This window comes from Balaenoptera physalus, assembly GCF_965194825.1.
Source record: "Balaenoptera physalus genome assembly, contig: HAP1_SCAFFOLD_943, whole genome shotgun sequence".
In the NCBI taxonomy this organism is placed as follows: domain Eukaryota; kingdom Metazoa; phylum Chordata; class Mammalia; order Artiodactyla; family Balaenopteridae; genus Balaenoptera; species Balaenoptera physalus.
Window position 1 is genome coordinate 296,617 of NW_028125845.1, and position 22,017 is coordinate 318,633.

Sequence of the window (22,017 nt, forward strand, 5' to 3'; positions counted from 1 at the left end):
CGTCTACTCTTGGGTGTTGTCTCTTTTTCCCCTCAGCGCCTTTAACTATTTTTTAAAAATATTTATTTATTTTATTTATTTAATTTTTTGTCTGTGTTGGGTCTTAGTTGTGGCATGCGGGATCTTCATTGTGATGCGCGGGCTCTCTAGTTGTGGCGCACGGGCTCTGTCGTTTGTGGGATGCAGCCTCTCTAGTTGAGGCGTGGGGGCTCCGTAGTGGCGGCGCGCGGGCTTAGTTGCCCTGCGGCATGTGGGATCTTAGTTCTCTGACCGGGGATCAAACCCGTGTCCCCCGCACTGGAAGACGGATTCTTAACCGCTGGACCACCAGGGAAGTCCTGTGCCTTTAGCTATTTATCATAGTTACTTTAAATTCCCTGTCTGGTAATTCCAACATCTGTGTCAAATATATGAGTCTTATTTTTTACTAGCAGGGGCTAGAGTGGGAGAAATGCCCTTTCCCCACGTAGGACAAAGCTCTGTTAAAATTTTTACTCCTGAGGGTCTGTCTTTGGATAGAGTACACTTTGGGCATATTTCACAATTGTTACTCTTCCCCTCCTGCAGCCAGAACCACAAGGGGATTTTTGTTGGCTCTTCACTGTGAGACCCTGGTGTGGTTCCTGGATTAAAGCCCATGAAAGTACGGGCCCCCGTAAAACCGCCGGCCCTGGGACTTTCCTCACTCGTTTGCTTGTACGTCCACACTCAGCCCCCAGCAGTTCCTTAAAATTACCACTTAAGTGTTTCTGCTCACAGCTTCTGCTCCAGGTGAGCAGATCTCAGCTTCAGCTCTGTGGGTTTGCCAGTGTCTCTTGATGTTGGAGGGGTAATTTTTCCTGTGACCTCAGTTCTCTGATAGGTCCTAGAAAACTCACTGATTTTCTGTTTTTCAACTTTTTCTTGTAAAAATAGTAGTGATGACTTCTGAGTTTTTTACATGTTGGAACTGAAGTTCCAGTAGCTTCCTGTATGGAACAGGCCTACTCATTCTTGTTTTATGAAGGTAATTGTATGAATTTTGCTGTTTAGAATAAAATCTAAAATAATAATATAATAAAAACAATTTATTAATTATATTTGGGAATCAGCTTTAGTTTTATTCATTAACACATAACTGTTTATGGAATCAGTAAGTTAACCTATGCCCAGGAATTTGAAAGTAGATCACAGAGATCTTAATTAACAATATACCTGTCTTATACAGCTTTTTCAGTTCTGCTAGATGTTGAATGAATTTGACTATTTTATCATGCCTGTTTCTCAACTTAATTTATATTGGAAATTGCCTTATTGAAAATAAAAAACCCTTTGACTTTAAAAAAAAGTCTTAAAATAAATGAGAGCATATTTCCTAATGTAAGATTGAGAGAAGAGTCTAGTAATAAAATGTAAGACCCAGAATAATTGTTAAATATCATATTTCAGATTTTATCCCATTCTAGTAGATAAGTGCTTCCCTAGCATTATTACATTTTAAAAGCAGGGCAGTGAAGTAAGTCAGACAGAGAAAGACAAATACTGTATGATCTCACTTATATGTGGAATGTAAAAACCAAAAAGCAACCAAAAACTGAACTCATAGATACAGAGACCAGATTGGTAGTTGTCAGAAATGGAGGGCTGTGTGTGTGTGTGTGTGTGTTTGTATAATGGGTGGAGGTGGTCAAAAGGTACAAACTTCCAGTTATAAAAAAAAAAAAATGTAACTGTGTAGTGATATTTTGTCTATGTAATATTTAAGCAGAGAAGAACCTTATAAATTGAAGACTAGCTATTAGATGTTTGATAATCCCCTGTTGAAATTGGAGTATAGGTGGCTTTTGGGGACATGGTTTGCCCACTGCTACTGTATGTATATCTGATAGAATTTGGACATTTTCTTTGTAGGCACACGAGGCAGCATCGGAAGCCAGAGCCAGTCCAGAGATGAGTGATCGAATACAGCAATTGGAGAGAGAGATTGCCAGGTACAAAGATGACTCTAGCAAGGCCCAGGCAGAAGTTGACCGCCTCTTGGAAATCTTGAAGGAGGTGGAAAATGAGAAGAATGACAAAGATAAGAAGATTGCTGAGTTGGAAAGGTAAGGAAAGGGAAGCTGAAGAGGCACTCTCTATGTTAGAGAGGTTGAAGGATGGTTTTAAAACTATGTACTTTTCGGGACATATTTTTCCAATATATCTGCCTCTCTGAATTTACTTTATTACCTACTTTTTATTCTAAGTCAGTGTAACTTCACTGTTGCAGTCTCTGAATGGCAACACGGAGTGGGAATAGATTGGGAAGCGAAGGACTTCAGCATCATTGATTGGAAAGAGAAAGTATTCATTGATTAAGAAGTTAAAGTTTTCTACTGACTAATCAAGAGAGTGCAGATAGCCACTTGCTCTCTCATTATTTATTTATCTGTTTAAGGAACAAATGAACCTCAAGTTTAAGGAGTTAAAATTTTTAATTGGTTTAGACCTTTTATGTTGAGCCGTTGCTCTTTTGGGCTGTGAATTTTTAGACTCTGTATTGTGGAGAAGCAAGCTATTACATTGGTACATAGGTCAAATTTAGAAGGAGGGACATTTTGAGGACAAGTTAGGAGACTTGGATGTGATTTTTTATTGAGCTCTGACTTTGACTTCTTCAGAATGAGCTTTGTTTAAACAGAACCAGCCAGATAGCTCTCTTGGAATTTTCTTTGCCTTTTTTTCTTGTTAGGGTATTTTGTACTAAAGATAAAGCGTATGCCTCTTGGCCTCTTCCTTTACACCATGTATTTAACATAAATTCACAAGTGCACAGAAATAGTTCTTCCAGTAGAACTGCATTAATCACTGTATTCTGAACAGTCAGAGAGACTGGCAGTGACAGAATGAAGTCATTAATCCGTGTGACTCCTCTGAGCCTGATTCTTAGAAGTATTTTATTTTCATGCTCTTGAATGTTGGGAAGTAGTAGACTACTTTCATAAGTTGTTTACTAAGTTTTAAATTTTTAGGATATTGGTAGACTTGATATTTTCCCCTGGAAGTAACTTTTTCCTCTTGTTCTGTACCCATAGAATTTTGATTTTCAAAAAACTAAAAGGATAAAGTCCAACCCTCACAATTCTTCTTCACTAAGTTGAAAGTGTGAATAAATGAGCTGATCACCTACTCATTTGTTTCCTCTTATTTTGATATTAACTGTATTCATGTCTTCTGGTCTGGTTCTGGATAAGATGGGTGGATAAAGTTCTTTAAGTCAGAATTAACAAATTATCAGAGTCTCAAGATTAGATTATGTATGTTTTTTGTACGTCTTCTCTGTTTGCACTGCATCTTTACCCCCAGCACACGTGCACGTGCACACACACACGCACACTCTCTCTCGTTAACATACTTACATAAGTACATGCCTTTCTTTGCTTTTGTGTCACCCTGAAATCAACAGCAGTACTTCATAGATGTAATTTATTTTTATTTTATTTATTTATTTATTTATTTTTTGAAATCAGACTTTTATTCAAATCTTAATTTCATAGATTTTAAAATACGATACTTCTGATGGATTAGTGACTTCCCACTAAATGTATTTCAGTCTTTCAGAAAAGAAATTTCTTGATGAAGTTTTATTTTTCAGTTTGATTTTTTTGTGTTAGAACTCTGCATTGAAATTATTGCTTGCTATTCCAGATACCTTGCTTGAAAAATGTTTCAATTCATTTTTGGACCCAGTACTGATTTTGGGAGATGGACGTGATTTGAACGAGAGTAAGAAATAGAATTAAATCTATATTTGATATCCAAAGCACACCAGATAGCTTTTATTAGCCACTATATTCCTCACATTTTGGGAAAGAGTTGTAAATGATCTGTTCTTTCCACAGAATATTACTTATAAATTTGAACAAGTACTATAGAATTTTGTCCTCTGGTCATGTAACATTGTAATCTTATTTTAAGATTCGACACACAGTTTCCTGGCTACCAAGAAAAGAAACAGTTTTAAAAACTCAATTGCTACTGGCTTTGTAATTTGTTATTGAGCAGCATAGTTTAAGAGGGGAATAAAAGATGATTGGAATTATTTTATGCCTTTTCTTCCCAGAGTTTTAGTACTGAGCTGCGTGTGCGTGGCTGCTGTGTTTCTTACTAACCGTTTGCTTCTTATGTTGCTGTTCCACTATTTCCTGGGTGTGGGTGTCTGGCTCCCTGTCATTCATCATCTGAGTTTCTTCACCTTTCTTTTGGCTTGTCTTATCCTGGTCCTATTCCATTGGGGTTTTGGTCTCTGTGTCTGTCTGTGTTCATATCCCTCTTGGCCATGCTGTTTCTCAGAAAGCCAGCCTCCCGCACTTTGTACCTTCCACGCCACGTTTCTGTCCCTGCACCGTCGGGGGGGTTTGTTTGGGACTTCCTGGGAAAGTGAGTGTTAAGTAAGGCTACAGTTCTGTACTAGAGGAGTTGCTGCTGCCACTCTTGCTGCTGCTGGGGCTTGCTGGGGGTTTTGCTTGATCAGAATTAAAGACCAGCCGGTTATATATCCAGTTGAACAGTACCTCTTAGGTCCATTGCTTGTGGATAAAGTGTGTGTTCTCTCTGGTAAGATTCTGATATTGTTGGATATAATTGTCTTATTCTTGGTTTCTAGCCCATCTTTTATGTGGTGGTTCTTTTGCTGGAGTGCCCTTTAAGTAGTAGCCTCTCAGGCGATGCAGCTGTAGTGCCACACCCTGATTCAGGAAGTAGCATGCATTTTTACTGGGTGTTCAGCCACCTTCTAAGTGCAAAAATGACAGCAGAATGTTATCATTGGGCTAAAGAAAATTCTTATTATTCTTTTAAAATTTCCTAGTACTTATGTAAGATTCTCCAATATTAATAGGTTTAGATTAAATCATGAAGAATTCCCAGACTTATTCTTTGTGGTCTTGAGAAAAACAAATAGTCCCTTACACTGCTCTTACAGAACAATAGTAGTTCCTGTCAGATGATTTAGTGTTGTACCAGTGTCTTGAGCTACTGCAATTTTAAAACGAGGATTATGTAGGCCTACCCATACATCTGCAAATACAAAATATTTTTCCCAATTAAATCGAAGAAGTACTATTTCTAAATTTATATTCCGTACTGTGGTGTGTATCAGTTGGAGTTCAACCAGAGAGGCAGAACCAGTAGGAGAGATACATACATATATTTATATATATATATATGATACATATATATCCGTTTTATTACAAGGAATTGTCTTGCATGATTGTCAGCAGCTGGCTAAGCGAGTCTGAAATGTGTATGGGAAAGCTGTCAGGAGGAGATCACCTGCAGGATAGAACTCCCGTGGGCATGGGCCAGAACGGTGATCCGCAGGCAAAATTTCTTTTCTTTCCTTGGGAAACCTGCTTTTAGGGCCTTCCAAAGAATTGAGATATGCCCACTTCGATTATCTGGGATAGTAATCTCCTTTACTTAAATGGATTGTAGGCTTTACTTATATCCGCAAAATACCTTCATAGCAACATGTAGATTAGTGTTGGATTAAGTTAACTGGGTGCTGTAGCCTCCCCAGGTTGACACTTCAAGAAAGTCATCACCTGGTGGTTCTGGATAGTCTCCACAGATGATTTTAACGGAGAAAATCATAGTAAAAACAAACCTAAAGATTGACATGTTATATAAGTAGATTGATTTCGATTAGCATGAGGGACCCAAAATGTAAATTGAATATTTCTCTTCTAAAGTGAGCATATTATGGTTTCTATTTAGATGCATGACGAATAGCCTTTTCTTTGGCATAATGTTTAAAATGTTTAGTAATGTAGGCTGATGAAATTCTGATAGTAGTATCTTTTCAGACTCCTGAAAGAATTGCTTGTTGTCTGCTCTTTCACTCATGTCCCTTTAGCTAAATACCCATGCCATGGCAGTATACTGGGAGCATTATCCCCCGTGCATAATTTTGCTTCTGTATTTGTTGCTTTATTACATTTTTTTTTTTCTGATACAGAAGCACTAATGAATCTGCAGAGTTTGGTGTTTGCACTAGAAATCCTCAATTTACTCTAATGTGAGGTTTATTTAAATTACATTCAGCATCCCACTTAGAAACTTTTATGTTTGGAGAATGACACCCATCTTCTGATTTTTCACATAATTTAGGTATCAAGGATTGCCTTTGGTTTATGAAAGTTAGGAATTTTCAGTGATGTAAAGAATAATAGAATATTATTGTGTAACTTAAATAATTTATAAGAAATTTGGATTTACTGTATTTCCTGATTTGTGGGAATACAAAAAGTGGAATTTTAATGGATGTAGATTTCATTTGGGGTTGTGTTTTGAAATTTATAAGAGGGATTAAAAGATGAGAAGAAATGACATGTTTTCTTAGACATGTTTAATCTTTGAAAACCCTAAAGTTCTTTTTATTCCTTATTCCTTTTACCTGGTTACTCTCCCTTTAAATATGCATCTCTAAAAACACTACTGTTAGTAAGATTTGTAGTTATCAAGCTCTTGAGAATAATAGCCAATCTGTGAGTTTAGTTTTTCTCTCCATAACTCACTCTCCTCTTTGCCACAAAGTATACCCTTTCCTTCTTCATTAATGAATGAATGAATTTTTCTACTTATGAAGGCTCTTATTTGCTGGTCACTGTTCTGGGCTCTGGGGACACAACAGGGAACAAAGCAAACAAAATCTCTGCCTTCAAGGAGTTTATCATCTAGCCTCAGAAGACGAAAGCTCCAGCAAGGACTTTTCCTCTGTAGGCAAGTAGGCAATGCTGGCAGAGGCGTTCTTCCACAGCTTGCCGGTACCTAGAAATTTCAGTGAGGAGGTTTCCATTTGCGGTCTGGTTGAGCTCTCCTGGGAAGTAATACTTAACATACTCAATTAATGTGTGCCCCAGGATACAGAATTATTACGGAAAAGGGGCTTCTTGTTGAACTTCAGACTCTTAAGTCTGGTCTTCTAATTTTTGTGACCAGTATTAAATGATAATGGCTTGAGAGGTTGTTTGGATAGAAGGCTAGCAGGTTGTTTTGGATCCTAGGCTCCTAATTTTAGGTCCTAGAACTGTAGCGTAGATGGAGACGTAAAATGAGAGGGAAAGCCAGGATAGTGTGCTGCTACTGGTACTATTCTGACAAAGGCAAGAGAACCAGGAATCAGTGTTGTTATTTACATACATACATACACACACACACACACACACATATGTATAGGTACATAAGCACATTTTGGGGCCAGTCTAGTAAGTAGATTTATGTTAGGTTTTTATTAGGAGGAAACTTAGTTTTTCTGCTTTGTGATGGTTGCTTTCATTTTCTTTGCTAACTGTCTTTTCCAGACCTCATCTAGAACTATTAGTTCTAGGCTTTTACATCATGATTAAACTTAAATTTTGTGGACTAGCAAGAAAACTTAACCTGTATTTATAATGTTTCCAAGGGAACTACATTCTGGTTTATAAACAACTGGCTCTATTAAAAAACTGGTATATGATGTATTCATAAGATTTGGAGCTGCTTGATTTTTTTTTTTTAAAGCAAGGGTGTTCCCAGTTTGCTCAGAATTCAGGCTCAAGGTAGTTAGCCCCTGAATTAACTGTCTAAATTGCTACAGCAGTAACTGTTAACCTCATTTTGGTAAGTGAGAGGAATCTATACTTCTGTAGTTCAAGATCAACATAATGAACTGAGCTTGAACACAAAGAATGGGGTCGTTTTCCCATCATGCTGGGAGTGAGATTTAGTCTGTGGTGTTATTTGCACGCGTGCATGTGTAAGAGAAAGTACTTCTCTGGTGGTATTTGGAGAATTTAGGGAAGATAGTTGCTAGGCTTAAATCCTCATGGCTCGAGGATATGACCTTTTAAGTTTTTTTATTTGCTTTTAAAGCTTACTAGTACCTGAAATTTTATGTAATGAAAATGGAGTTATTTTTATTTTTTATAAATCTTTCAAAATGTGTTGGCAAACTTAGAGTTTACAAGATATTTCCAACTTTTGGTCTGATATTAGTAGATTTAACTCTTTGTTTTCTTTAAAACTGGGCTTTAGAATTAGGAGATGAATGCTTTTTTTTTTTTTTTTAAATGGGAATTATTTATTTATTTATGGCTGTGTTGGGTCTTCGTTTCTGCGCGAGGGCTTTCTCTAGTTGCGGCAAGCGGGGCCACTCTTCATCGCGGTGCGCGGGCCTCTCACTCTCGCGGCCTCTCTTGTTGCGGAGCACAGGCTCCAGACGCGCAGGCTCAGTAATTGTGGCTCACGGGCCCAGTTGCTCCACAGCATGTGGGATCTTCCCAGACCAGGGCTCGAACCCGTGTCCCCTGCATTGGCAGGCAGATTCTCAACCACTGCGCCACCAGGGAAGCCCTGAATGCTTTTTTGTTATCTGCTTTTTCTGAGTATTTTCTCTTTGACTAAAATTTTCTTTCCCCTTATTCATTTGTGGGGATTTGACCCCTTTTAATTGTTACCTTTTTTGGGGGAAAAAAAAAAATTTTACTGACCTCTCTTAGGTAGTAATGTCTCTTTCCTTTTTTTGTGTGTGTGTGTGTGTGCGCTTTTGTTATAGTATCTATCACATTCTGTCCCAGGACTGTACATTGTTGTGGGCCCAATAAATACATACATTAAAACATAGAGACACAGCTCCTTTCTCATTTTACTGTCTAATCATCCCACATTTCTTCACTTTTATCTTTCCATCCCCCGCACATTCAGACCGTTGATCAAACAGATGGAGATTTAATAGTCCCTTATACCCTTGTTTGTTATATTGAATATATTTTTATATTTGTTTCTTCTATATGTTTGTAATATGTTTACCATTGCCCATATACTTTTCTTTCTGTAAAAATATAAGTAAACGCATATGCATTAAATATTCTTATTTAATATAATTCAGTAGGATTACTTTTCTATCTGCAGGTTAAACAAAAGTATAGATAACCTCTCTCCTCTTCTGTCACAGTGAAATACCAATTCTAACTTGTATTTTTACATTTTAACATCACTGAAACTGGGATATGTGAATAAATAATGGCGTGATTTAATTGGTATATATTTTGTTATTTCTTGGTAATACATAAAGTAATGGCACATCTTCTTCCTTTGGTGAATTGATATTGAAGATGTGCGCAAAGAGAGTGAATAAAATTATTTCAGTGACTGGGGGTGGAAGGAAGTATTTCCAAATTAACGTTATCTTCTCATGTATTCCATTTTAAATGTGTGTAACCAGATGAATATGTTTACTATTATCATTAGATATTTGACTGTTTTAACTGCATCCTGAAAGTTTATTTGCTTAGGTTGACCTAAAATTTTTGTTGACATTTTCATTTGGAAAGTGGGTTTTATGTTTGTGATTTTATATTGGTATCACAGTATATTCAGGCATCTATGGCACAGTATAACCTGAGAATATAAACCTACATATTTAATCTTCATATTTGTAAATATTTTTTCTGTAAAGAAATCCCGAATTGATCATTCAGCTTAATGTCTTCAGAAATCTCCCATAGGGAAATTAATATTAAGCTGTATATAGATTTGGTGTAAACTAGTATACAATTCATGAGGAAAATGGTTCCTTAAAGCATTTCCTTACTTTTAAATTTATAGTCACGTATCTTTGATCCACGAAGGACAGTGTTGGTGAATGTGGTCTTGACGTAGCTGAAATAGAGGAGAAATGAGTGTGATGACTGTGTGTGCTTTCTTGAGGGAGAATGGGTTGTGTTTAAAAAAATGAAAAGAAAAAGGGAAAACGAGATGCTGCGAGTGTTGTAACGGAAGGCGACTGGTTCTTTATCAGATCCTGCTGGCTTCAGCTTGCTTTCTGCGGGGGGCTTGTTTCTTCCTTTGTCCTCCTAGATGAATTTCACTGATTTCATTTAAAAGAAGAAAAAACACACCGCTTTACATAGTCAGTTCTATTAGGCCATCTTCCTAAAGTTTCTTGTGGGCACAGCACCTTATAATTTATTACAGTCTTGATAGAAATTTTGATGGTTACCTCAAGTTTTTACTTGACACTGGAAACATTAGGATTATATATAGTTATTCTATATGCAGATTTTTTTTCTCCTAAATTTATTTCCCAAGAGCTAAAGTTTGATGCCAAAGTGAAATATGACTCCTGAACTGTAAAATAGTTAAAAAGATCCTTAAGGTTGCTCACTCTCGACAGGAATAAGCTTAATTTTTCTTTTTTCAGGGATTTTCTCGTGTCTCATATAAAACTTTGCATCTATATGAGATTTCAGTGAGTGTCATCATTGATCTAAAATTATTCTAACGTAATGTGTCATAACCAACAAAAATAAAAAAGATCATTGGGAACAGTCATTTAGGTAAATGATTGGCCTCTCTTTGACTTTGAACATTGTCTGCATTCTACACTGTTTTCCAAATGCCAAAGGTCCGTGGATTTTTGTAGATCCCTTCAGGAGTCTGTAAGCATCATAAGACATATAAAGTATGTCCAGGAGGTGTGTCAGCAGACCTACATTCCTCTCACGGATCCACCACGTATTTGCTGTGTGGTTGTGAGGAGTTTTGTTTGTCATTTTGTTTCTCTGTTTTTCATCTATTTATCTTATGTGATGGCGATCATAAATCTTGTTATCCTTGCCTTTCATTATTCTGACAATGAGTTTTAAAAAACTCTCGTTTTAGTACTGAAACATTAGAAAACATTAAAGTGCAAGTTGAAATGGTGCTTGAATTCAAGAAATAAACTTCTTGTTTTAGATTCTTAAAGTAAAATTTAGATCCTGAAGGTGAGCTGGATGGCACTGGCTGTAAGAAGTCTTAAGTATTTGGAGGATATTATCGATACTACTTTCAATGAAATTGATTAATTTTTAAAAAGGGAAAACTGCCTGTTGTTATGAAAAGCAGTAATGAACCTCAGGGGCTTCGTGCTGGGGTAGGAATATGAAGCATGGCTACTTTGCATCTCTTTCTGCTGAGCAGTGTTGGAAATGAATTGATGTTTATAGAGCCATATATTCTTCATTATTGCTTTTAGATTGCGCCTTTGGGGGTGGATTTGATAGATTTGGAATGAGAAATAATGGGTGTAATTAGGAAAACATTATTTTCACATTTGAGAAAATTATTTCAAAATTTTCCAAATGAATTAGAGTTCTGTTTTCTACAGAATAACTGAAGCTGTCAGTGTTTTTCTGCTTTTGCTCCTGGATAACTTGGGTCTAAGACATGGACTGGGGTGGGTAAAGGAGTTGTCAGTTCTAAGATGGGTGTGTGTAGAACTAAGCTGACTGACGTTGTAGGATCACAGTTAGCTACTTAAACGAGAAGGGGAGCAGCTAGCCTTCTTTTCTTTTCCTTTGTGTTTAAGAAACTACTTTTTTTTCCTGCCCTAGGAAATGGTAAATTTTAGACAAAATTTGTTCTTTTAGAAACTTACATTAAGGTACAGTGGTGTAATCTAATATGAAAATACACTTGTTGAAAATCTGAAATTACTAATTTTTGTTGCCAGTGCAGAATCTGTGTGACTCCTTTCCCTTCTCTAATCCTGTGCTTTATATTTTGTCTATGTCTGTGAATAATATTATTTCTGAATATCGCCCTCACTAAGTTTTTTCTAACGTTCTCTTTCACACTTTCTTCCTGGATTTGTTGTTTCCTTCAGTCTCACCTCAAGGTCAGTATGCTTGTCCTAAAACAAAGATATGTAACAGAACATTGTATACTAACGTTGTCTTGAATTCCTATACGCAACTGGAATGATGGAACTTATCCCAGGAATGAGATGTCTAGAAATTCAATTATGAGTGCAGAAGATGTCATGAATCTTAGATTTATCGGAAGAGTGGATTCACGGTTCTGTGCTTCAGAAGATAGTGAGAGTGGTCAGAAAGCGAGAATCAGACTGACCAGGTTTGGACTGAGAGAGTAACGAAGATGAAAGGAAGCCACTAGAGGAATGAGGAGGTGAAAAATATGGCTTTAATTTTATTCTGTTTTCATCCAGAGACATTCTGGCTGTTACAGGGAAGATTAACCAAGATGGCGGAGTAGAAGGACGTGCTCTCACTCCCTCTTCGAGAGCACCAGAATCACAACTGGCTGCTGGACAATCATCGACAGGAAGACACTGAAACTCACCAAAAAAGATACCCCACATCCAAAGACAAAGGAGAAGCCACAATGAGACGGTAGGAGGGGGCGCAATCACAATAAAATCAAATCCCATAACTGCTGGGTGGGTGACTCACAGACTGGCGAACACTTATACCACAGAAGTCCACCCACTGGACTGGAGGTTCTGAGCCCCACGTCAGGCTTCCCAGCCTGGGGGTCCGGCAACGGGAGGAGGAATTCCTAGAGAATCAGACTTTGAAGCCTAGTGGGAACTGATTGCAGGACTTCAACAGGACTGGGGGAAACAGAGACCCCACTCTTGGAGGGCGCACACGGAATAGCGTGCACATCGGGTCCCGGGGGAAGGAGCAGTGACCCTGGGGGAGGCTGAACCAGACCTACCTGCTAGTGTTGGAGGGTCTCCTGCAGAGGCGAGGGCTGGCTCTGTTTCACCGTGGGGACAAGGACACTGGCAGCGGAGGTTCTGGGAAGTACTCCTTGGCGTGAGCCCTCCCAGAGTCTGCCATTAGCCCCACCAAAGAGCCCAGGTAGGCTCCAGTGTTGGGTTGCCTCAGGCAAAACAACCAACAGGGAGGGAACCCAGCCCCACCCATCAGCAGTCAAGTGGATTAAAGTTTTACTGAGCTCTGACCACCACAGCAACAGTCAGCTCTACCCACCATCAGAGCCTCCCATCAAGCCTCTTAGATAGCCTCAACCACCAGAGGGCAGACAGCAGAAGCAAGGAAAACTACAATCCTGCAGCCTGTGGAACAAAAACCACATTTACAGAAAGACAGACAAGATGAAAAGGCAGAGGGCTACCTACCAGATGAAGGAACAAGATAAAACCCCAGAAAAACAACTCAATGAAGTGGAGATGGGCAACCTTCCAGAAAAAGAATTCAGAATAATGATAGTGAAGATGATCCAGGACCTCGGAAAAGGAATGGAGGCAAAGATTGAGAAGATGCAAGAAATGATTAACAAAGACCTAGAAGAATTAAAGAACAAACAAACAGAGATGACCAATACAATAACTGAAATGAAAACTACATTAGAAGGAATCAATAGCAGAATAACGGAGGCAGAAGAACGGATAAGTGACCTGGAAGACCGAACGGTGGAATTCACTGCTGTGGAACAGACTAAAGAAAAAAGAATGAAAAGAAATGAAGACAGCCTAAGAGACCTCTGGGACAACATTAAACGCAACACCTGCAGAGCTGGTGCCCAGGCAGGGTGAGCTCTGGAGGAGAAGGCTTCCAGAGTCCCCAACAGTCTCCGCATGGTGGCCCATCCGGTGCCAAACACCTGCCACCCACAGCGAGAAGTCCCAGCCGCTAGAAAATCCAGAAGGGTTCGGGCTCTTTGCCCTTGGGCCGGGTTCCTCCATGGGCTGGGCTTGCCTGTGGCCCCCGCCCCACCCCCGCCCCCGCCTGCCCTTGCTCTATGACACGTACAATGGAATGTCACAGCACCAGGCTGAGCTGTCCAGTGCGTGCTAGACCTCGAGAAGACTTAGAAGCTAGGGAGAAGCTCTCCCACTTTCACTCTCTTTTCTCAGATCAGGCAGGCAGCAGCTCTGATATGGAAGCTATGGACACCACACCTCCTTCCCAGGCCGGCATTGTCCATTCTGCCCCCGTTTTCCCCAGCCCCCCATTTACGGCTTCGGCTGCCATTGGTCATTCAGCAGGCAGCACCTCTGACCCCGAAGCTATGGACACCACACCTCCTTCCCGGGCCATCACTGTCCATTCTGCCCCTGTTTTCCCCAGCCCCCCATTTACGGCTTCGGCTGCCATTGGTCATTCAGCAGGCGGCACCTCTGACCCCGAAGCTATGGACACCACACCTCCTTCCCGGGCCATCACTGTCCATTCTGCCCCCGTTTTCCCCAGTCCCCCATTTACGGCTTCGGCTGCCATTGGTCATTCAGCAGGCAGCACCTCTGACCCCGAAGCTATGGACACCACACCTCCTTCCCGGGCCGTCATTGTCCATTCTGCCCCCGTTTTCCCCAGCCCCCCATTTACGGCTTCAGCTGCCATTGGTCATTCAGCAGGCGGCACCTCTGACCCCGAAGCTATGGACACCACACCTCCTTCCCGGGCTGTCATTGTCCAGTCTGCCCCGTCTCCAAGTAAAACCACTACCCATTTCACACCGCTGTTCCAAGTTCTGGGAACACACCACCCAGTGGTAGCAATGCCTCAGCCCGTGCCTCGACTCAGTTACCTGCAACGCCGGCCAAAAGATAGACCAACCTTTCAAAGTTATGACAGAAAGCTGAGTAAGTTTTACGCTTGGAATTGCAATTACTATTATTAACAAGCACAACTGTAGTGCTTAGACTACAACAAGTACTATTCTAAGTGCTTAGCAAATATTAACTCACTTAATACTCATAATGGCAACCCTATAGGTACGTAATATTCACCTTTTTGGGGGGAAACTGAGGCCCAGAGAGGTTGAATAGCTTGCCTAATGCCACACAGTGAGTAGGTGGCAAAAACCCAGGACTAAAACCAGACCGTCCAGACTTTCATCACTTTGCTGTGTCACCTTATTATAAGTTGTGGTTAGGGAAAGGACTAAACTGACAAGACTCTGAACTAGAGAAGGGAGAAATGAGAAAATGGGTGATCCTAGAAACTAGAGAGGATTTAGGCTCAGAAATTTCTGGTGATGAGACCCGGAAGAACAAGAACTTGGTTGGAATATTAACTTGGGGTAGTATCTGAATCCATCGAGAAATGGTCTTGTTTTCTTTAAAATTTAGAAAGGCCAGTTGGATGAAGATGAATGAAAAAAAAAGTAGAAAGGAAAAGAGGAAGGTGCCTTAAGTGAGACATAACCTCTTCCCTCTAAGTACTGGGGTGGGCATCCTGTGGGAAAGGATGGAGCTCTCTCTACCAGGTTTGTCACCAGGATGAACAAGGAGAAACATGGCAACCACTGTACTGGTTTTGATGATCCCTCAAAACCAAGGCTTCAGTTTCCGAGAACGACCTACAGCAGCGTACCTACCATGTGTCACACATGCCACCAAGTGTGTTTCCAGTCACACATTTTAATTGGAGAAATAGTTCCTATGAGGTACGCAGTAGTTTCCTATGGCTGCTGTAACAAATTACTACGAATGTGCTTGCTTAAAACAAAACACACTTATTTTCTTATGGTTCTGGAAGAGAGAGGTCCAAAACCAGTTTCCCTGGGCTGGAACGAGGAGTTGACAAGGCCGTCCATCCTCCTTCTAGAGGCTCCAAGGGAGAATCTGTTTCCTTGCCAGCATTCCTTGACTTCTGGCCACATCAATCCAACCCCAACTTCATCATCACATTCTCTTTGGAGTAAAAATTCCCTCTGCCTCTCTCTTATGAGAATACCAGTGGTTACATTTGGGTCCATCCAGGTAGTCCAGGAGAATCTCCCCATCTCAAAACCCTTACTTTCATCCCACTGGCAAAGTCCCTTCTGCCATTTAAGGTGACATTCACAGGTTCTGGGGATTAGAATGTGGACATTTGGGGGCAATGGTATTACTCAGTCTACTACAAGGTAGATACTATTATCTTTCTCAGATGCAGGAAATGAAGTTGAGGGAAGCAATTTGTCTCAGGTTTACAATTTCCAGAGTAGAGATTTAAATTCTGCCAGTGAGACTTTAGGACACACTCTAAACAACTTTAATCTGTGTCCTGAACTACTGCATAATCCTTGGTGAAGAGTCACACTTGGGAATCAAGACCCAATTGAATACAACACTATGTACTGTCTCACCTTTCACTTTATTTGCCTGGTGTATTCATAAGTCTTGCCCAGAGCACAAGAGTTCAGAAAATTGTTATGCAGGTTTACTAAGAGAACACATTTACTGTTTGATGTGCATGGAGTAATGGAAGGTTTTTTAAAATAGAATATGCCACCAGGTAGTGTTATCACCATTTTACATATTTAAACAACCAGACAACAACAACGAAAAGCTACAGATGCAAAGGTGTCAGGGTCATGTCTAAAGGTTAACTGCCCGGAAAAGGGCTGGAACCAGATGCCAGATGCCCAGGCCTGAATTCATCCCATCCAGTCCTGATTAAGCACCTGTTCAGATGGCTTGTGGCTCATCACCCAACACCTGAGTCTTTATATCCCAGCTTCAAGACGGAAATTAGCCGAGGGATCACAGATATTGTGCTAATCACTAATTCGTAATCTGCTATCCCCATCCTTTGTGGGACAGAAGTGGGCACTTCTAAAATCCTTTTCTGCTTGAGAAAGAGCAGAGCAGCCTTTGCTCCTCTGGCTGTGGCCTACTGTGCTTTGCAAAGGTGATTTGGCAAGTGCAGCTGCAAACCCATCTCCAATATCACACATCTATGGAAAATTCCAGTCAGGTTTTAGACCCAGTCACAGTACATTTTCCTGAGGATCAGTAATGATTTGCTGAGGATCAGTAATGCTCTCCGTATGCTGGCTGACAAGGCCATGACCTCTGCGCTTACTATATACTCCCTTTGTCAGCTCCGCTCTGACACAGTTGTCTGCGGGATTCCTTAGGAATATTGGAGGTATTTAGGCACAATTTCAGGGGCCGCTCTTGCCTGTTTCCTCTCATTTCTTAATCAACATTTCCCAGTTGAGACTATAAATAATTCAACTTGGGTGGGTTATCAGAGGCACTCTTCCCTACTCTACTCCATTTGAATCTCTGTGCTCTTCAAGTTTCACATACGTGGCATCACATATTTCCCATCATCGCTGTTTTCAGCAGTCAGGGCTACATAGGTCATTGGCAAGTTCATTAGCCTTTCCATTTCTTTCCCTCTTGACTCTTTAAGAGTGATTTGCTAAAGACTGTCCGCTTCGATGTTTTACAAGGCTCAGTGGTACAGAGGCAATATTGGAATTCTGCCCTGGAGAAATAGACATTCTGTTAATTGTTCTTCTCCTCTTATAGAACAGGAAAGAGATTCATCTATCACACAGTTACTCAAGGTTTCTCTACTTGCATTGCCAAGGATCTTCATAAGACTGGTAGTACTCACATTTTCTGTTGGAAGGTAAGTTGCATTCCATAAAATTAAATCCACACCATATGAGAACTTTAGTCTAACCTCTCATCTATTGATTCATGAGGTTTGACTCACTGAGATTTTCCCTCCTCATACTATTGTGAAGAAAAGGAATTGTTGGCCAAATCCATGGTCAAATATTTATATTTTGTTTCCCAGTTTGTCAGTTATCTTTATGTTTGGGTTGCCTTTTGCTGTGCAGAATTCTTTAATTTTTATCAAGTCAAATCAACTAGCCTTTTTCTTTATGATATCTCAGTTTCATGTTCTGCTTAGGGACAGACTTTCTCATAACAAGAGTATGATTTCTCATCCTATCTTACATTCTTCTAGGTATTTGTTTCTTGTGATGGAATATTACCCAATGTATGCTACACATGCAGTCCTCGCTCTGAACAGTTTGCCCATGCATGAATTTCAGTTACCATGATTTAGTTAAATAATCCCAGGACCACAACAAAACCATCAAATTTCAGTTACTGCCATATTAACTGTGAGGAAGGGCATAAAGTGCAAACTTCACAGCTAGTTCTTAACTCAACAAATCACCCGGGATATGACAGATGTGTATCATGGTCAGTGAACAATCAGGTCCCTTCTTTCAAAGTCTGTAGGTGATTGGTCACTGTGCATGTTATTCAGTTCACATACAGACAGCAAGGTCCATGTATTGCTTAGAGTTGAACCGTTTAATCTTCAAGTATTTTGGAATTTCCAGCTTTGTTTTTGTTCTTGACTTCCAGTTTGACCTCGCTGCAGTCTGAGAACAGACTTTATATGATTTCTGACATTTTAAATTTGTTAGAGTGTGTTTTATGGCCTAGAATGTGGTTTGTCTTCGTGTGTACTTCATGTGAGCTTGAGACAATGTGTATTCTGCTGTTGTTCAAGTAGTCTGTAGATGTTTATTGTATCCATTTGGTCGATGGTGTTGCTGAATTCAGCTATGTCTGTACTGATTTTCTCCCTGATGGATTTGTCCATTTATGATAAAGCGGTGTAGAAATCTCCAGCTATGAGAGTGGATTTATCTCTTTCTCCTTGCAGTTCTATCAGTTGTTGTCTCACGAATTTTGATGCTTTGTTGTTAGGCACATAAACATGAAGAATTGTTATGTCTTCTTGGAGAATTGACCCCTTTATCATTATGGAATGTCCCTCTTTGTCTGATAATTTTCTTTGCTCTGAACTCTGCTTTGTCTGAGATTGATACAGCTTCTCAAACTTTCTTTTAATTAGTGTTAGCATGATGTAGCTTTCCCCAACCCTTTACTTTTAAGCTATATGTGCCTTCATATTTAAAGTAGATTTCTTCTATTTGGATCTTGTTTATCGATCCTCTGTGACCATCTCTGTCTTTTAACTGGTGTATTTGTACCATTGGTATTTAAAATGATTATTGATATCATTGGATTAATACCTACCATATTTGTTACTGTTTCATATTTATTGCCAGTGTTCTTTGTTCCTTTTTTACATTCCACTCTTTTTCTGCCATTTCTCGGTTTAATCAAGCATTTTATATGATTCACTTTTCTCTTCCTTGAAAATCCAGACACGATGCACTGGTGAAATTCACTGCAGTACATAGTCCTTTAGAGATGTGGTGTTATAGAAGCATTGCATAGTCTTATGATTAGGTCTCAGTCTTATAATGAGCATGTGCTCCTCAGCTATGAATGTCACAAGTGCCTCTCAGTATTTTCCCTCACCTTAGGTGAAACACAGTGGCCGGCAGGGCTCACGGTAGGATATTTCCCTTCCCCCAGGTCAGTTAGGCTCTGACAAAACCCCATAGGTTAGGCCTCTGGTAAAACCGTTTCTCCTGAGGGCAGGCCTTATGAAGAACAGCAGAATGCTCTGGTGTATTTCAAAATTGCTCCTTTCACCCTCCCTCTGCCAGAATTCCAAGGGGATTTTCCTTTGACCTTCACCTGGTAGTCACAACCTGGTAGAGCTCAAGAGACAAAAGTCGCAAAAGGATAGGGGCTTCCCTGGAGTTTTTACCTCACAGACTTTTCCACACAAGCCTCCAGCAATCCTTCAAATATAGTTCAGGTTTTCCTACCTCACCATTGCTTTCCACAGAGATTTCTGCTCTTGGGTTTCTGTTCCGGTAAGTTGTTATTCTCTGTATCTGCCATCTGCCTCTCCAGTTTTGGGCACGGTGATTTTTCCTGTGACCTCACTTCTCTAATGAATCTAAGAAGAATTGTTGATTTTTCAGTGTGTCCAGATATTTACCTGTTAGGACAGAGTGGCAACTTCCAAGCTCCTTCCTTGCTGGACTCAAAACTAGAAGTCTCATAAGTTTTTTACAATGGAATAAAACATGTTAATTTTCAATACTTCTAATGTTTTAGGTTGCACTGTATTAACTAAATACAAGATTTACTAATTTTTTTAAGTCTATCTATAACTTTATAACAAACAAGAAAGTTTCTAGTGTTTTTGTCAGAAAGATTTTAAGGTCATAGAACAATAATGTTTTCCCCATCAATCACTGAGATCAACTTTGCACAGTTCAGCTTCTGTGATCATTTTTATAGCTCCACAGTGAAGACAGCCTGTACTTTATTTACTCTATATTTTATTTCTCACATATACATGGGTTCCTATTCTGCTTTAATAATCTACTGATGTACTGTTACAGCGTATTAGAGTCTTTTAAACTACTGAAATTTGGAGTGTGTTTTGATATTGGATATGGACATTTCTTTCCTCATTCCAACTTTATCCTACTTGAAAAAATCTGCTTTATGGTGATAAATCCCTCTTGATCATAATGACTTTTTAAAAATATGTTGCTGGAATCTATTTGCTAATATTACTTAGAACTTAAGATCTTCAAAGAAATGTGCTTCTCGTTACTTTTTGGGTAAATTTTCCATATCTGATTTTTGTATTAGGACTCTTCTAATTTTTTAATACATTGGAAAATAACTGATGTCTTTCTAAGGTGTATATCTTTGATTATATTTTCTAATTTCATAAAGCTACTTGTATTCTCTACTCAAAACAGGAGTAAATAATGGCTGCATATAACTAATCAGTAATCAGCCATTTTGTCCAGATTTTCAAATGTGTTGGTATAAAGCTACCATAGTATTCTTTCGTAATTAAAAAAAAAAAATTCTGTCTGTGTTATAGCTAGTCCCATCTCGATCATATTTGCCAAATATTGCTTATTTTATTGGTCTTTCTAAAGAACAAGCTTTTGGTTTTATTTGCCAAGTTTACTGCTTTTCTTCTCTATTTTTGACTTTTCTCTTGATTAATTTTGTCCTTCCACTCTTTTGGATTTACCTTTTTCTTCTTCTACGTCTACTGTCCAATGCCTGTAGCTTCAAGAGCCATTTTCAACAACTCAACCAGCTCTGCCAGCTGTGTCACGCCCACTTCATCATATGCCATTAGAACTTAATCTCATACACTGGGTGAAGACTCAGCAGCCTTATTTTGCTTTCAAAGTTGTTCTATGGCCTTGGATCCTTCTTCTTCTCCTAAATTACCACTATCATCAGGGAAAATTCTAGTGGGCCTAGAATTCTAGGCTTGCCTTTCCTCCAGTTTCATAATAAAAGAAAAAAACATTTCCACCCTTTTTTTGATGTTGATCGAAAATTTAGCAGCACTTCTTTGCACTGTATTCAAATCCCGAAATATAAGCAAGCCTTCATGCACACAGGCTCACTGAAATGTCATAATTTTAAACTATGTATGACCTTGAACAGTGACCTTTCCAAATACTCCACACTCTTCCTAGGTGTTCAGAGTTTTTCATTCCTACATCTTTTACACATGGTCGATTTGTGTCGTAAGTTCTTCCTCCCTCCCACTTCTGAGTGTATATCCAAAGGAAACATCATCATTTTTGAAGAGATATCTGTACTCCCACATTCACTGTAGCATTAGTCACAAGAGCCAAGGTATGGAAACACCCTAAGTGTCCATAGTAGATTAATGGATAAAGGAAATATGGTATATATATATACAATGGAATATTATTCAACCTTAAAAAAGAAGAAAATCCTGTCATTTAAGTCAACATGGATAAAACTGGAGGACACTATGCTAAGGGAAATAAGACAAAGACAAATAGTGCATGATGTCACTTATATGTGGACTCTAAAAAAACAAGGAAATAAATCAACTCTTCCCTCCCTGGACATTTTCCTCAGCAGAATCTAGCAGCCTCTACTATGAGTCTTATCTTTTTTTTTATTGTTTGTACCAGATCACAACCCCAGGGAACCTATGTATTTTACCAATGTATATCTAGATTATAGTTTACCATTGTTCTTTTTCTTTGTAATTCATTCCTTCCACCTCTGGCATCAGAACCTCATTTTTCCTTTGGAGGAGTCCTTGTGATTCAGGTAGGCTGTGTGTCTCCTCCCTAGGCTGTGTGACTTGGGGTTGGCTAGACACAGTGTTTTGTGTATACTCTATATGTCCTAAGTACTTATTTCTCTGTTTTCCATCATTTTCCCTCCAAATTTTAGTGTAGTTATTTTTTAACTGACATTTGTAATCCTTTCTTTTGTTTGACTAAGGTACTGTTCAACCGATCTTCTGAGTGCTTAATTTCAGCTTTTTTAATTCTAGAAGTTTCTTTTGGTTGCATTTCACAAATACTTTTTGCTTAAATTGTATATGTTGTCCTTTTTTTAATACATTAATCATAATTTTAAATAATAGTTTCATTGATATATAATTTACTTTCCATATTATTTAAAGTGCACAATTTAATGTCTTATGCATCTACCACCACCATCAATTTTAGAACTTTCATCCACCCCCCAAAAGAAAAAGAATCTATTATAAGTCACTCACTCCCCCA

General features: G+C 39.2%; 1 protein-coding gene across 1 annotated transcript in view; it reads left to right on the forward strand.

The window, feature by feature from the left end:
• The window catches only part of LOC309653701 (ELKS/Rab6-interacting/CAST family member 1-like), a gene marked incomplete at its 5' end in the record, with an annotated part of 129,269 nt that overhangs the window by 97,270 nt on the left and 9,982 nt on the right, over positions 1-22,017 (forward strand). Inside the window, 1 exon segment of the mRNA XM_082478539.1 lies at positions 1,891-2,084. Coding sequence (XP_082334665.1) covers positions 1,891-2,084 — 194 coding nt within the window.